General features: G+C 37.8%; 1 protein-coding gene and 1 long non-coding RNA gene across 4 annotated transcripts; both read left to right on the forward strand.

Moving 5' to 3' along the window:
* Positions 1-1,684: 1,684 nt before the first annotated feature.
* LOC110768367 (transcription factor bHLH71-like) lies at positions 1,685-4,142 on the forward strand. Of its 2 annotated transcripts, XM_088252929.1 has the most exons (4): positions 1,685-2,342; positions 2,763-3,164; positions 3,449-3,514; positions 3,854-4,142. In XM_088252929.1, the coding sequence occupies exons 1-4, from the start codon at positions 1,896-1,898 to the stop codon at positions 3,899-3,901; spliced, it is 963 nt and encodes a 320-aa protein (XP_088109055.1). In that variant the 5' UTR covers positions 1,685-1,895; the 3' UTR covers positions 3,902-4,142. The 2 variants fall into 2 exon arrangements, with proteins under 2 accessions (XP_088109055.1, XP_021827785.1); XM_021972093.2 differs by lacking the exon at positions 3,854-4,142 and having other exon boundaries at positions 1,688-2,342; positions 3,449-3,808.
* Positions 4,143-9,836: 5,694 nt separating this feature from the next.
* Positions 9,837-12,229, forward strand: LOC148294395 (uncharacterized). 2 transcript variants are annotated; one of them, XR_015835658.1, is made up of 3 exons: positions 9,852-10,933; positions 11,105-11,235; positions 11,650-12,229. It is a non-coding gene; the product is annotated as an uncharacterized LOC148294395 (long non-coding RNA). The 2 variants fall into 2 exon arrangements; XR_015835657.1 differs by having other exon boundaries at positions 9,837-11,235.
* Positions 12,230-12,941: the final 712 nt, after the last annotated feature.

Raw genomic sequence — 12,941 nt, forward strand, 5'->3', positions numbered from 1 at the left:
TAGAAAAATAATGATATCCTCATGAGATGCAAGTCCTCTAGATTATGGTTAATCACAGCAAAGATGTACTTTACCTAGAGAAGGTCACATGGATTAACTTGCAGAGAAGAGGATCTGACAGTTTGGACCATCCTCCCTCCATATGTCCTCGTCGCTAGATAAGGCAACAGTTTTCAGATCTTTCTCTTTGTTTTTGTTTATGTAATTATTAATTCTTTTTTTATAAAGCCATTTGAATATTGCAATAATTTAGTGTACAGTTTTCCATAATGTTATCAGAAAAAATTCTGCTTACAGTCAAACCACATCATTATGCTGATATGCTATGAATTTTTTTTTCCTCATCATTTTAACCCAAGATGTATGCTCACCATCCTTCTTAATACTTGACATATGTTCATAGACATAATCATGTTTAATTTTTTTACTTTGATTTAGGTAACCATGATTATGCTTATGAACACGTGTCAAGTGTTAAAAATGGCGGTGAGCATACACATTGGGTAAAAATTGTGAGAAAAAATGCTCCCATTATTTACTAAAAAAAGAGCATCTACTCTGGTAACATAAAAATAAGCTTTTAAATGGATTTTTATTAGTGGTTGGATTAGATCTACTCATTATGATGAAGTTTTTTTCTTTTTTTATTTTATTTTTTGGGTAAGCCCTAATGCTTGAGATTGAGAAAGTACAAATTAAGCTGCACAGGCAGAGGGACAAGTCTTTTTCACTCTGTTTCTATATACAATGGAACACATGGAGAGGGTGGTTTTTACACTCAATGAATAGTTTGTTTTCCCTTTTAAATAAAGTTGATCATTTTCTGAATGTAACTTGCAAATAATGGATCCTTTTATACCAATTATTGATACCTATACTATGTATGATAATACAGCCTTTTTGCTTTTCTGGATGGATGGGATAATACTAGTTAGCTGGTTGTATAGTATTAAGCCTCGCTGTTTCTTGATATAATTGGCCTAATATTGTTAAGCATCAAAGCATTAGCAATAGAAAGAATGAAGAAGGCTCATGATTAGGGTTAATTAATGAGCTTTTGATCCCTTTAATACTTAGTGTTGCTGCTCACATTTTCCTTTCAATATGTCAATATCACCTACAGGGTTGACAATTGACGTTGCAATGACCTCCTCCTCCTGCATTTGCTGCTGGTCTTTGACATGTAATAAACCAATTTTCATTTTATTAGGCGATATGTATATACATATTATATCTACATAAACATGATAAACATATATTGTAAACATGGTATAAAGCAAAGAGGGATAGTAGAAAACACATAATGTCCGCATAGGAGAAATTGTATGTAGAGTTTATAATAAATAAGAGGAGAGAATCTATCTATGTGTTGGTAGGGTACGTGAGCCAGTCACTTCCTCCAAAACCAAACACAGATTTGAATGTGAGGAGCTGCTTTTGCACAGCTTGTTGTGTTGTTTGTATGCATATATCTATATAGATTTGGGTCCCCCACCTTCCCTTCTCTGGTCCACTGCACATACTGGGCCACTCTTTTTGACACCGTCTACGAAATTGGGAAGGAAACCAAAACTAAGATGACAGATAGAAAAGAGAGAGAGAGACAGAGAGAGAGAGAACCCTCTTTCTCTCTTTCTCTTTCCTTCACTTTTCGAAGCTGAAAAGCACCTCACCTTTTCTGCCTCTCTCACGTGCACCATTTCCCTCTCTCTCTCTCTCTCTCTCTCTCTCTGTTAGGTTGAAGGGATGGTGCGGTGGGTTTTTCTGTAAAATGATTGTGGTCCTTGAATAGAAAAGGAGCTAAAGGGTAGTGTTTATAAGTCAATATATATTCAAGTGCCAGTGAATCAAATAAAGGTGCTGAAGAAGAAGTGCCAACAGAAAGAGAGAAATACATGACAATGGCTTTAGAAGCTCTTACTTCTAATGAGCCTTTCAACTTCATCATTTATGATACCATCTCCGCAACCCCCTACAGCTTCGAAGACTCTTCAGGGACGACTAGCAATTTCATACCTCCAGACAAGTACTTCTGCACCAGCACCAGTAGCATGAAATCTGATCAAGACACCCAAATTAAGAGGGCGTTGAATTTGGAAGCCGCAGCAGCAGGTGGTGGTGGTAGGCAGAAGCAGAGTTCTCTGGGTGTAAACAATAATAATGCTCAGCAGCAGCAGCAAGGGCGGAAGAAGAGGAGGAGAAAGCCAAGGGTTTGCAAGAACAAGGAAGAAGCTGAGACTCAGAGAATGACTCACATTGCTGTTGAGAGAAACCGCAGAAAACAAATGAATGAGCATCTTGCCATTCTGCGCTCTCTCATGCCTGACTCTTATGTCCAAAGGGTTCTCTCTCTCTCTCTCTCTCTCTCTCTAAACACACCCTCACTAATTAAAATTGAAGAAGAAAGAAGATTAATTAGTATCAAGAAGTGTTTAAATACAAAATACTATCCTTTGGTTAGGATTTTAGTGAAATTTATGACATGCACGCTTTCTATTATTATTTCTTCTCCTTAACTCATGTTGTGGTTATTAGACACTGTTGTTAAATTACTTCTAATCCCATCATAATCAATAACATTTCTCAATTTAATTATATATAATTATCATAATTACTATACACTGCATGTCCACTTTTTCAGAACAATATATATACACTGTTGTGTACACTTTATACATGAAAAAGTAAGACCAATAATTTAATCTCCTGCTTCCACTTTTTTCATCTTGTTTTTGTTTCCTTCTCATTGTTTGTGTGTGTAGGGTGACCAGGCCTCCATAGTAGGAGGAGCCATAGAATTCGTGAAGGAGCTTGAGCACCTCTTGCATTCCCTTGAAGCTCAGAAACTCCAACTTCTACACAATGCAGATGTCTCCACCTCCACCTCCAAAGTCGTGCAAACCCCTTTTGCACAATTACTAGAATGCCCTCAGTACACTTGGTCTCACTGCCCCAACAAATTCACATCAAAAACCAAGGCAGCCATAGCCGATATTGAGGTCACATTAATCGAGACCCATGCAAACCTTAAGATCATGTCACGCAGAATTAGCCCCAGACAGCTTTCCAAGTTGGTTGGTGGAATTCAATCCCTTCAGCTCACCATCCTTCATCTCACTGTTACCACCATGGACCCTTTTGTTCTCTACTCCATCAGTGTCAAGGTACGTATATACGCAATAATAAGGAAAATGTTTGTTCGGAACTCTTACTTTCTTATTAATCACTTTGACATACACGTATAAATTATTTTTACATACGTATCAAACCTTGATCTACTAGAATCAGCGTCTTCGTCATTCTGTTTTGATAGTTTCACCACCAATAATTAAGGTTTTGCATTTTTGTGTACGTTAGAGACGTTTCCTTATTTGCAGATATTTGTTTGCTTTTTTAAGAAATCAATGAATTTGGGTCTAAAATTCGAACATTCTAATTCTGCATGCAGATTGAAGAAGGGTGCTTACTGAGTTCGGTGGATGACATAGCAACAGCAATTCACCACATGCTTAGAGTAATTGAGGAAGCAGCTACCTTGTGTTAATTAAATTCTCCTTTTATATATATTTTTTTTTTTCTATTTTTCTATTTTCCTTATGTAGCTACAGTACCGAAAAAGACCTTGAGTAGGATCTTAATGGGCTTGGGCTTTCTGAGGCCCAGCCCATGCTGATGGGCATTTGAACTAGTTTTTCTGACCTGTTTGGACAGTATTAGAGTGAACATGTGAACTATGTCAATAAACTTTCATGAATGAGTTTAGGCTTGTTTAAATTACATCTTATAATACATTAGAACTTTGAGAAAATCCTAATGTATTCTTCTACTTTTTTTTTTGTTTGTCAAACGATAGGGAGATGTTTCGTTCATCGCCGCGAAGGTTCGTTACAACAGCCATTAAAAGCGCAAAAATGCCCCGAAGGGCACCGGTCACAAGGACCATATAACTGATTCTACTATTTTGGTACCCAATTCTAAACAGCTCATAAATAAATATGCATGTAATTTAACCGATTCGTCAAAATGTACAAAATTAGATCCCTGCACTGCATGATGCCTGATGGTCTGCCAATGCATAGAAGCTGCATGTATGTTGTAGGTATTGAAAACAGTGATAAGTTTTTGTTAAGTTCTGAAGAAAAGCTGCTTTTGCTCGGTCGATGAGTTTTTCCTAATCTTGTATTGATTTTCTCAGCTTCCAATTTTGTTTCTTGTGTGAAATGAATCTGCACCATCATTAAGACTCGTCACGTCCTCTTGTGCAAACAAGAAAATGACGTGCATGCAATGCATGGCCCTCACAAGTTACAAGTGTGTGTGCCCGTTTGTGTGTGAGAGATTCCGAGCCTCCGAGGGAGATGATTTTGGGCCGGCCACGTAGAAAGGTGACAAAGCATGCAATTTCATACGATATACATGTTACTTAGCATGTGGGCATATAGATCCATTTAAGAGTTTCAATTGAGGAATTTTTTAGGGTTTAGGGTCACTTTGTTTATACCACGATTTAATTTTGCCTCATCATCAAATGTAGTTGTGCTAGTTGTAGATTATATAGAAAATGGCATTGACTTCTAGATCAGTGGTCTTAAATCGACAACGGACTCTCGTGTGTGCACACCCCAATGTACGATTGCATCTCAACAGCTGCCTTACCATGTGGTTTCCCTCTTTAATTGTACTCAACAACATTTTTTATTTTTTGAATTCTTCTCTTCACAACTCGGCTCACTTTGTTTATACCACGATTTAATTTTGCCTCATCATCTGTGCTAGTTGCTTTTTTCTCATTACAAGAAACAAATTTCATCTTCTTAGGGGACTTGTGTAGCTTGCTTTTAGTCGATTTGTCTTCCTTACTTTGAGCTTTTGAAACATTGCGATCTTATTTTGAGTTTTTTTCCCACTGACTTCCTTACTTTGAGTTTTTGAAACCATGATTACAGAGGAATGAAAGAATATAACATGCACAAAGACAACAAGTGAAAATATTTTTAACATTTTAAAGTATGAAAAATGACGGTATTTTGAAAACATCGTCGTAGTATTATATTTCATACGTCGCTAGATAAAAACCATCGTCATAGTATGAATTTTAACACTACGGTAGTTAAAAACCGTCGCAGTATTTAGACGACGGTTGTTGAGGCCCGAAAAATCCAAGGTTGGGCCCAAATATGTTTCTAGCTTAGTACAAAGCTCAATGGAGAAAGAAGCTCGACTGGGGTACGCAGAAATTTGTCGTATGTGCTTACACAAGTTATGGTCCGCATACCATGCCAAGCCAATACGCGACCCACCACGCAAAGAGATCACAACGAGCCTATAAAATGAACTGGTTCCAAGAACCCACGCTCATTGTCCAGTCAAGCACAGCTTGGCCCAGCCACAGCCCGTTACAATACAGCAGAGCCCGGGCACAAACACGCCATATAACACGCAACGTTAAGCGAAGAAAACCTTTATTTTAGTTCCGAGCCACATTATAAGCTTAAGTGGACCTAAGCCATGCAAATGCCTGAGGCTTGCTGAGTGAGTTGTGGCATGGTTGGTTATGAGTTTTTGTTAATGTATGAATTTTGATTAATTCTTTTGGCTTCCCTTGACAATTTTGTAATAGGTCTTTTATATGTATTTATCAAGCTCAAGGATAGATTAAGATTAGCATCTCTAAGTGTTCTTAAATCTCATCTATCCTATGGAGGTTCAAGCAATTTGACAAAGGTAAATCATGCATTGCATATCATGCATTAAAACTGTTTTCATAAAAGATGACTAGTCATCTTTGCTCAGTGCGATTTCCAGCTGGTTAACCATATGTTTTGTCCTATTCTATTTCTCTCTCTACTGCCATGTGTCAGTCTGACCTAAGGGAATCTTTTGTCTGTAAAAGCAAGAAATATCCCTCATTTGGAAGCCGTCTCTTTTGTGTGGTAGTTTTGGAAAGATTGGCTTGCCATCTTTCTCTTCTTATTCCACAAGAGTAAACCATATATTTCATCTATGAGTTTTTCTAATTGATTTCTTTTTGAAAAACTGCTTTTGAAATATGAATTTGCATCTAGCTATTTAAATCATTCTCTCATATAGATCTAGATCGGATTCGTGACTGATTTCTTCAAGAGTATGGTTTCTTGAAGAAATGGGTCTTTCTCCCTTGAATCCAAAGTTTGGCTTCGTTCTAAAGTTGGAGCTTGCAAGCTAGTGCCATGGGATGATCGAGCTGGAGAAGGAGCTGCCATTGCCATGAAGAACTTAGCTTTGAGCTTTGCTAAGTTGGAGAAGAAGATTGCACAAAGGAGGTATAGCTCATCTTCCTAAATAGATCTAGGTTTTGCTTGAGCTTGCTTGTATTCCTTTGTAAGAATCTTTTTCTACTTAGTGGATTGCCTAGTCGGTTGATGACTCCCAGTTTTCCCAATGGTGGGTTTCTGGGTAAACAAAACCTGTTTTGCATATCTGTAAATTTATCTAGGTTTCTGTTCTTGATGGTTGACTAGTCATCTATATCTGCTGTTTGCTGTTTACTTGATATTGATGACTTCACACACTTTCACTATAGTTGTTGCTAGCACAGGGGATGCCTAGATTGATGGGTCCTTCTGAGTGCCTAGGTTGTCACTAGTAATCTTCTATGACTGCAGGTACTCTGTGGCATACTCTGTGTGTTCTCTTGATTGTTGAGTTGTTGTGTCTTGTTTGTTTAGTTAAATTTACCCCTCGTCACCTAAGTATCAATTTCAATTGGTATCAGAGCTTCAGCTCTTAACACAAATAGAGAGATCCTAAGATTTGTTTTGGTGTTTAGGTGTACTCACTATGGAAAGGGATCGAGTTGCTGGATCTTGCAACTCACCACCTTATTTTGACGGAAATAACTATGCTGCTTGGAGAGAAAAATTTGAGATATTTCTTGATGCTCTTGATGAGTATGCAAGTGTGTATCTCACAAAAGAGTGGGTTGCTCCGGTCAAGACTGTTGAGGGTGAAGTTGTGCCCAAACCTAGGTCTGAATGGATTGAAGCAGAGGTGTTTGCTGCATATGCAAACAAGAAGGCCAGAAATGCCTTAGTTACAGCTTTGTCTAGCACACAGTTTGCACATATACAACACATCCCAAATGCTAAAAAGGCTTGGGATAAACTAAGGGTGGTTCATGAAGGGGATGACCAAGTTAGAACCCTAAAACTTCAGATGGTGCTTGCACAATTTGAAGAACTTAGGATGTCTGAAACTGAGTCTATTTCTGAGTTCTATGGGAGAGTAGAAATGATTACAAATGAAGCCATGAGTCTTGGTCAACCTATTCAAGAGCTTCTTGTTGTTCAGAAAATTCTTCGTGTTCTACCATCTAGATTTAGAGCAAAGAAAACCGCAATCATGGAGGTCCAAAACTTAAATGAAATTAAGCTTGGCAAGCTTGTAGGAAAATTAAAAACCTATGAGATGGAGTTGAATATGGAAGAAAATGACACTAAAAAATCAAAAAGTGTTGCACTTCAAGGAGTGCATGTTTCTTCTCTGAAAGGTGGTGAAAAATCCTCAAATTTTGAGGATGAAATGGCCTTGTTTGTCAAAAAATTTAGGAGGATTCTTAAGGATAAGGGAAAGTTTGCTAGAGAGGGTAGCTCTGGTAGTGAGAGACAGTTTAGACCATCAACTGATCGGTCTAATGAGAGGAACAAGGATGTCAAACCTTTCACTAAAGACTTTAGAAAATCTATCGAGTGCTTCACATGTGGAGGCATTGGTCACTATGCTGCTGACTGTGCAAACAATCAGGAAAAATACTCCAAAGGAAAGGACAAGGCCATGAAAGTGAGTTGGAGTGAGAGTGAAAGTGAAGTGTCTTAAGAGGATTCATCTTCCTCTGATAATGAAGACCAACATGTTGCCTTCGTTGCCTCTGTGCAGCCTGTGTCTGATGATTCTGATTTTGAGTCTGATGACCTGTCATTCGAGTCATTAGGAAGAAAATATGATTGCTTGTTCAAAGAGACTTTTTCCTTGAAAGAAGAGAGTCTTAAACTTGAGGCCAATAACCAAGAACTTCAACATGACCTTCTCATCTTAAAAGAAACCAAAAAGGAGTTGAGTGACAAATTTGAGTCTCTAGAAAAAGAAATTGTTGTACTTGTGTCAATTAGGAGTAATCTTGAAAATCAAGTTAATGTGCTCAAGGAGAGTAACATTGGGTTCCAGAACTCAAACAAACAGCTCCTAGGTGAATTGAATGAATCAAAAAGTAAGATTATATCTATGACCATTGGTGCCACAAAAATTGACAAAATGTTGAATATGGGAAAACTTCATGGGGACAAAGGTGGTCTTGGATTTAATCATTTTGATTCTAAGTTTTCCAGCTCTACCACTAAGTTTGTCAAGTCAAAAACTCCAGCCATTGGGGAAGTGCTGTCGGCTGAACATGCAGAAATTCTTGCAGCTCGTGAAGGGGTGGTGCTTGCTCTCTCACTTGGGACTGCATCTCCCATCTTTGAAGGGGACTCTGCTGTGGTGGTTGCAGCTGTAAACCGAGCAGGACAGGATTATTCAAACATTGGTACCATTGTTGAAGATGTAAGGCATCTTCAGAAACAATTTCCTGGCTCTCTTTTTCAATTTACTTACAAGGAAGCAAATGGTGTTGCACACCGACTTGCTCGTTTTGGTCTGCATAATGTGGACAACTATTTTTGGTTTGAGGTGCCCCCTGATCTTATTCAGGACGCCCTATTATGTGATGTGTTGAGTCGGGTCAGGCGTCTTGTCCCCCCCGTTGTAATTTTTCGTTTTATCAATAAAGTCTCCCTCGTTCCGTCGAGGTTCTCTCAAAAAAAAAAAAACAAAAAAAACATCTGCATCAAGAATATCCAACAAGGAGAAAATTTTTTGAGTGGGAAGTTAAACATATCAAATTTTACTTTGTGGGAAGCTCGATTGAGTTTCAATAAACAATTATATCAGATGCTCTTAGTAATTATATCAATAAACAATTTGATTTAAATCACACCATTGACCGGGTGGATAATCTAATGTATCAAATAATTTAGAAGGCAATATGCTCTTTCCTTTGAGAGGAGAGATGATGTATGGAGACATGGGAGAAGACAGAAATGGAGAAGCTAGAAGAAAGCTATTGTTCTTGAGAGAAGACAGAAACAAAAAAAAGGTAGAACTAGAGAAGAACACGAAAGCGATGGAGATAGAAGATAATTGTATCAAAGAGATGAGATAAACAGTGAATTACGGATTTACTTAACGCTTAATCCATTGCTTAACTAACTTTAACAGACCCACGTGAACACTAACAATCACACACATCAGCATAATGGACAACTCAGCTTAACACCTGGACTTTTGCCAATTCATCTTGAGGAGTATTCTATAAGCATTAAAATGCTCACACCATAGATAGTGTAAGTTTCAATACAAGTTCTGAGGAATGAGAAGTTTTATTTGTATCTAAAAAGAAAATAATAAAATCCCCTTCTCTTTTACATCCTTGAGAGATAGTATAATATTGTTTGTATCTAAAAAGAAAATAATAAAATCCCTTCATGAATGACGTCATTTTTCCATCCTTTAGAGAATAATTGTGTATTTTAAAGTCTTGTTACTGGAAGAGGTAGTTGTGAATACACCCTCCATAGTCATTAAGCGTACGGATTGGATACCAACCCCACCCCCAAGTCATTAAAGCTACAGGCTACAGCTGGAGTTGACCGTGATACAACACGTTTCTGAGGCTTGTCGGTGCCGTGTTGGACACTCCACCTTATTTCAACGAATGCTCTCTCTCTCTCTCTCTCTCTCTCTCTTACCTATAAAAGAGTATCCGGATTATATCCTTATTTATTCTATCTGCAAATTTCCAATCTGAAACCTAATTTCTTTCTGTTCTTGTGATCTTCTTAGCTTCAATTCTCGATTTTTCCAGATTTTCTCTCTGTTCTTGGATTTTCTACAAATTCTAAAACCCAAGCTTTCTCTCTATCAATGGCGTTTTCATTTCTCTGTATGGTGCCTACGCGACTCAAGGATGACTTTGAGTGGCCATTTCTAAATGTAAATTTATTCGAATTTGGCGATTCCATCAAAAAGATTCTACTTCCCGTCAAAAATATCAATGATGATGCGAGAGTTTCAATTTCTGTCGACGATCTCAATGGCTTGCCATCGGACTACGACAATGCCATAGCGCACTTGATTGTGATCATCGATCTAACTATGTCTACCAAGGCACTTCTCCTCCTGCTACACTCCCTGCCATGACAGCTCAAGCATCTTTCTCTAATAATGAAAATGTTTCTCCTTTTCTTTATAAAAGAAAAAAAAGAAAAAAAAGAAAAAAACTTTCTCCTTTTCAAGGTCTAAAGGCATCAAAATCAGAGGGTGATTCTTCTTCTACATCAGTTCTAGTTCCATCAGTGTTAGCTTCACCAGATATTACTCTTCCCCAAGAACCTGAAATATCATCTATGGCACCGGCAGCATCTACCTTAAATCCTCAAGAGACATCTTCCTCACAGGTTTATTTGCCAGTTTTGTCTGCTAATCAGTCTGAGGTGTTATTACCACCAATTTCCAACTCCAATTCTTCCAGTGAGGGTTCTCACGTTGGTTCAACTCTATGTGCACCTGAGGATGTTGATGTTTCTGCCACGGGTATACTTGCTCCCTGTAATATAATTGGCGATGTTGGTTCTCGTGATTCTACAGCGTATAAGTTAGCAGGGGATTACAATCACAAGGTATATGTTTCTTACTTCTCAAATCTTCTTCATCTTCTTCTTCCTCTTCTCATCTGTTAACAGGTGATTCTGAATTCTATTTGAATTTTGAGTATTGAGTTCGACCTCAACTGATGTTCGCTTCAAAACCCAAACCGAGATCTGGTTTCCTTGGCAGAGATTCAACGATACATTTCATAGCGGTATATTTCATTCTTTCTAAGATATTATGTATTTGTTAAAACACTAACTCACCTGCAGAAGAAGAAGAAGCACAAGCTATTCTTCAAATCTCAGCAACCCAAACTGCCTTTGCTAATGTATAATACTTACACAAGGTTTCTTTGCAACCAACATCGACTAACATTTCACAGATTCAAGTATACATGATAGCCGAAGCATGCATGTCCGGGTGAGGTCCCAAGATTATACACTCAAAAGAAAGCGGGGCCAAGGCATCTATATCATTTCTGGGAATACAATTATTGCTAACAACTCCCAGCAGGTAGGAATTTTCGATTTTGGAAATAAAAGCTCCACCAAAACAAGTCCACTAGAGAAACAGAATTCACCAAGTGTTAGAGTGTTTCTATTAGGGCTATTTGATATTGCTGTGTTTTTTTTTAAAACTGCTTCTGCTGTGTTTGGTAAACTGTATTAGAAAAACTTCAAACTCATAATCTTATCTGTTGTATGTACTTTTGAATTCTAGATAGTTTCCTGTGTATGAATATATGTGATAAGCTCACGTGTAATTTGAGATTATCTCTAATTCTTGTAACAGATTTACTCAATTTTGAATTATACATACATGGATCCATCGTAGTGATAGAATCAATTCAGCCAAAACATTCTCTGTGATTTCCTAGTTTTACATGCTATCAAGAGCCCTCTTGTCTAACGACATTTTTTTTTATAGGTCAAGAGTACTTTCAATCACAAAAGCTAGAAAAAAGACAGAATGAAAAGGAAGGAAACAGCAACAACATAAAGCACAAAAGCTAGAAAAAAGAAAACTAGAGAGCAGTAACTATGACGCCTCCAAAAGGGGAGCTCGTCCGCCTCCAGCACAGACGCACTAGCACCGCGGGGGGCAAGGAAGTCCTTCAGCTTGCAACACAAAGACCAGAGAGGATGGGGGGCTGGAAGCCCAAACTTCATCGCGCATCCTCCTCCTAGCTCGCCGAGCTGCAGCATCCGCTGCTCGGTTTGCCCCTCGGGGGATAGAGTTCTCAGTTTTTTGACATTAAGAAAAAATATCATTAAAACGTACTCCAAAGAAACAATATATTAAAACGTACCAAGTATAGTCCTATGTGCAACGGGTGTATACAACGTCCTTTTGACAAGAACCTTCATGTGTTGGTTTTAAAACCTATAAAGGATGTTCTATACACTAGTTGTATACTATAATTCTCGATTCGTAGAGAAGACTCACTCATTAATGGATCATGAACAAATAATTGTAATAGCTAATTAATCCATACCAAAATCTTTGATTTGCCAGCTTAATCCATATTCCCCCAAAGAAAACCAAAAGACTGGAAGTACTGTATTTCGAGCTCTTGAAGGCCTAGTGGGAAAGAATCTTCCACTTGAAAATGATCTCTTCATTGCAACAGGACTCATAACACAATGCAGGAGCAACCTTTTTCTATGGCTAGATTTGCCAAGAGGTAGGAAATTAATTCAAATTCGCCAAAAAACATTAACATCTGCATCAAGAATATCCAACAAGGAGCAACTTTTTTGAGTGGGAAGTTAAACATATCCATAAAGTGCGGTGGAAATTTTACTTTGTGGGAAGCACGATTGAGTTTCAATAAACAATTATATCAGATGCTCTTAGTAATTATATCAATAAAAAATTTGATTTAAATCACACCAATGATAGGGTGAATATGTTAGAATTCTTAGTTTCAGCATTTCATATTTTGGATATTTTGGGAGCAAAGAAGAAAAATCACAGAAAAATTGAGAGAGGGCGTTGCTCTGGAGAATGAAAAAATGCTTATGTGTATTTCATATATGTTCCACTGTTTGGTTATAATCGTTAGGCAGAGAGAGGAAAAGAGATATTCTTCCCTGTACCATATTTACAAAAAGCTCAAGTTCTAGCATCCTATTAGATGCTTACACATGTCATTTAAACCTATGCTAGAGATTAAAACACTTGGACTGTGATCCAAGGGTGCACAATAAAACTGAAGA

The sequence above is a fragment of the Prunus avium genome, chromosome 5 (genome assembly GCF_965620075.1).
Source record: "Prunus avium chromosome 5, drPruAviu1.hap1.1, whole genome shotgun sequence".
In the NCBI taxonomy this organism is placed as follows: domain Eukaryota; kingdom Viridiplantae; phylum Streptophyta; class Magnoliopsida; order Rosales; family Rosaceae; genus Prunus; species Prunus avium.

Excerpts from the sequence above, each read along its gene's own strand:
- LOC110768367 (XM_088252929.1), top strand. The coding sequence starts at position 1,896 with ATGACAATGGCTTTAGAAGCTCTTACTTCTAATGAGCCTTTCAACTTC. Across the intron at positions 2,343-2,762 it reads CTGACTCTTATGTCCAAAGG|GGTGACCAGGCCTCCATAGT; the intron begins GTTCTCTCTCTC and ends TTGTGTGTGTAG. Across the intron at positions 3,165-3,448 it reads TCTACTCCATCAGTGTCAAG|ATTGAAGAAGGGTGCTTACT; the intron begins GTACGTATATAC and ends TTCTGCATGCAG.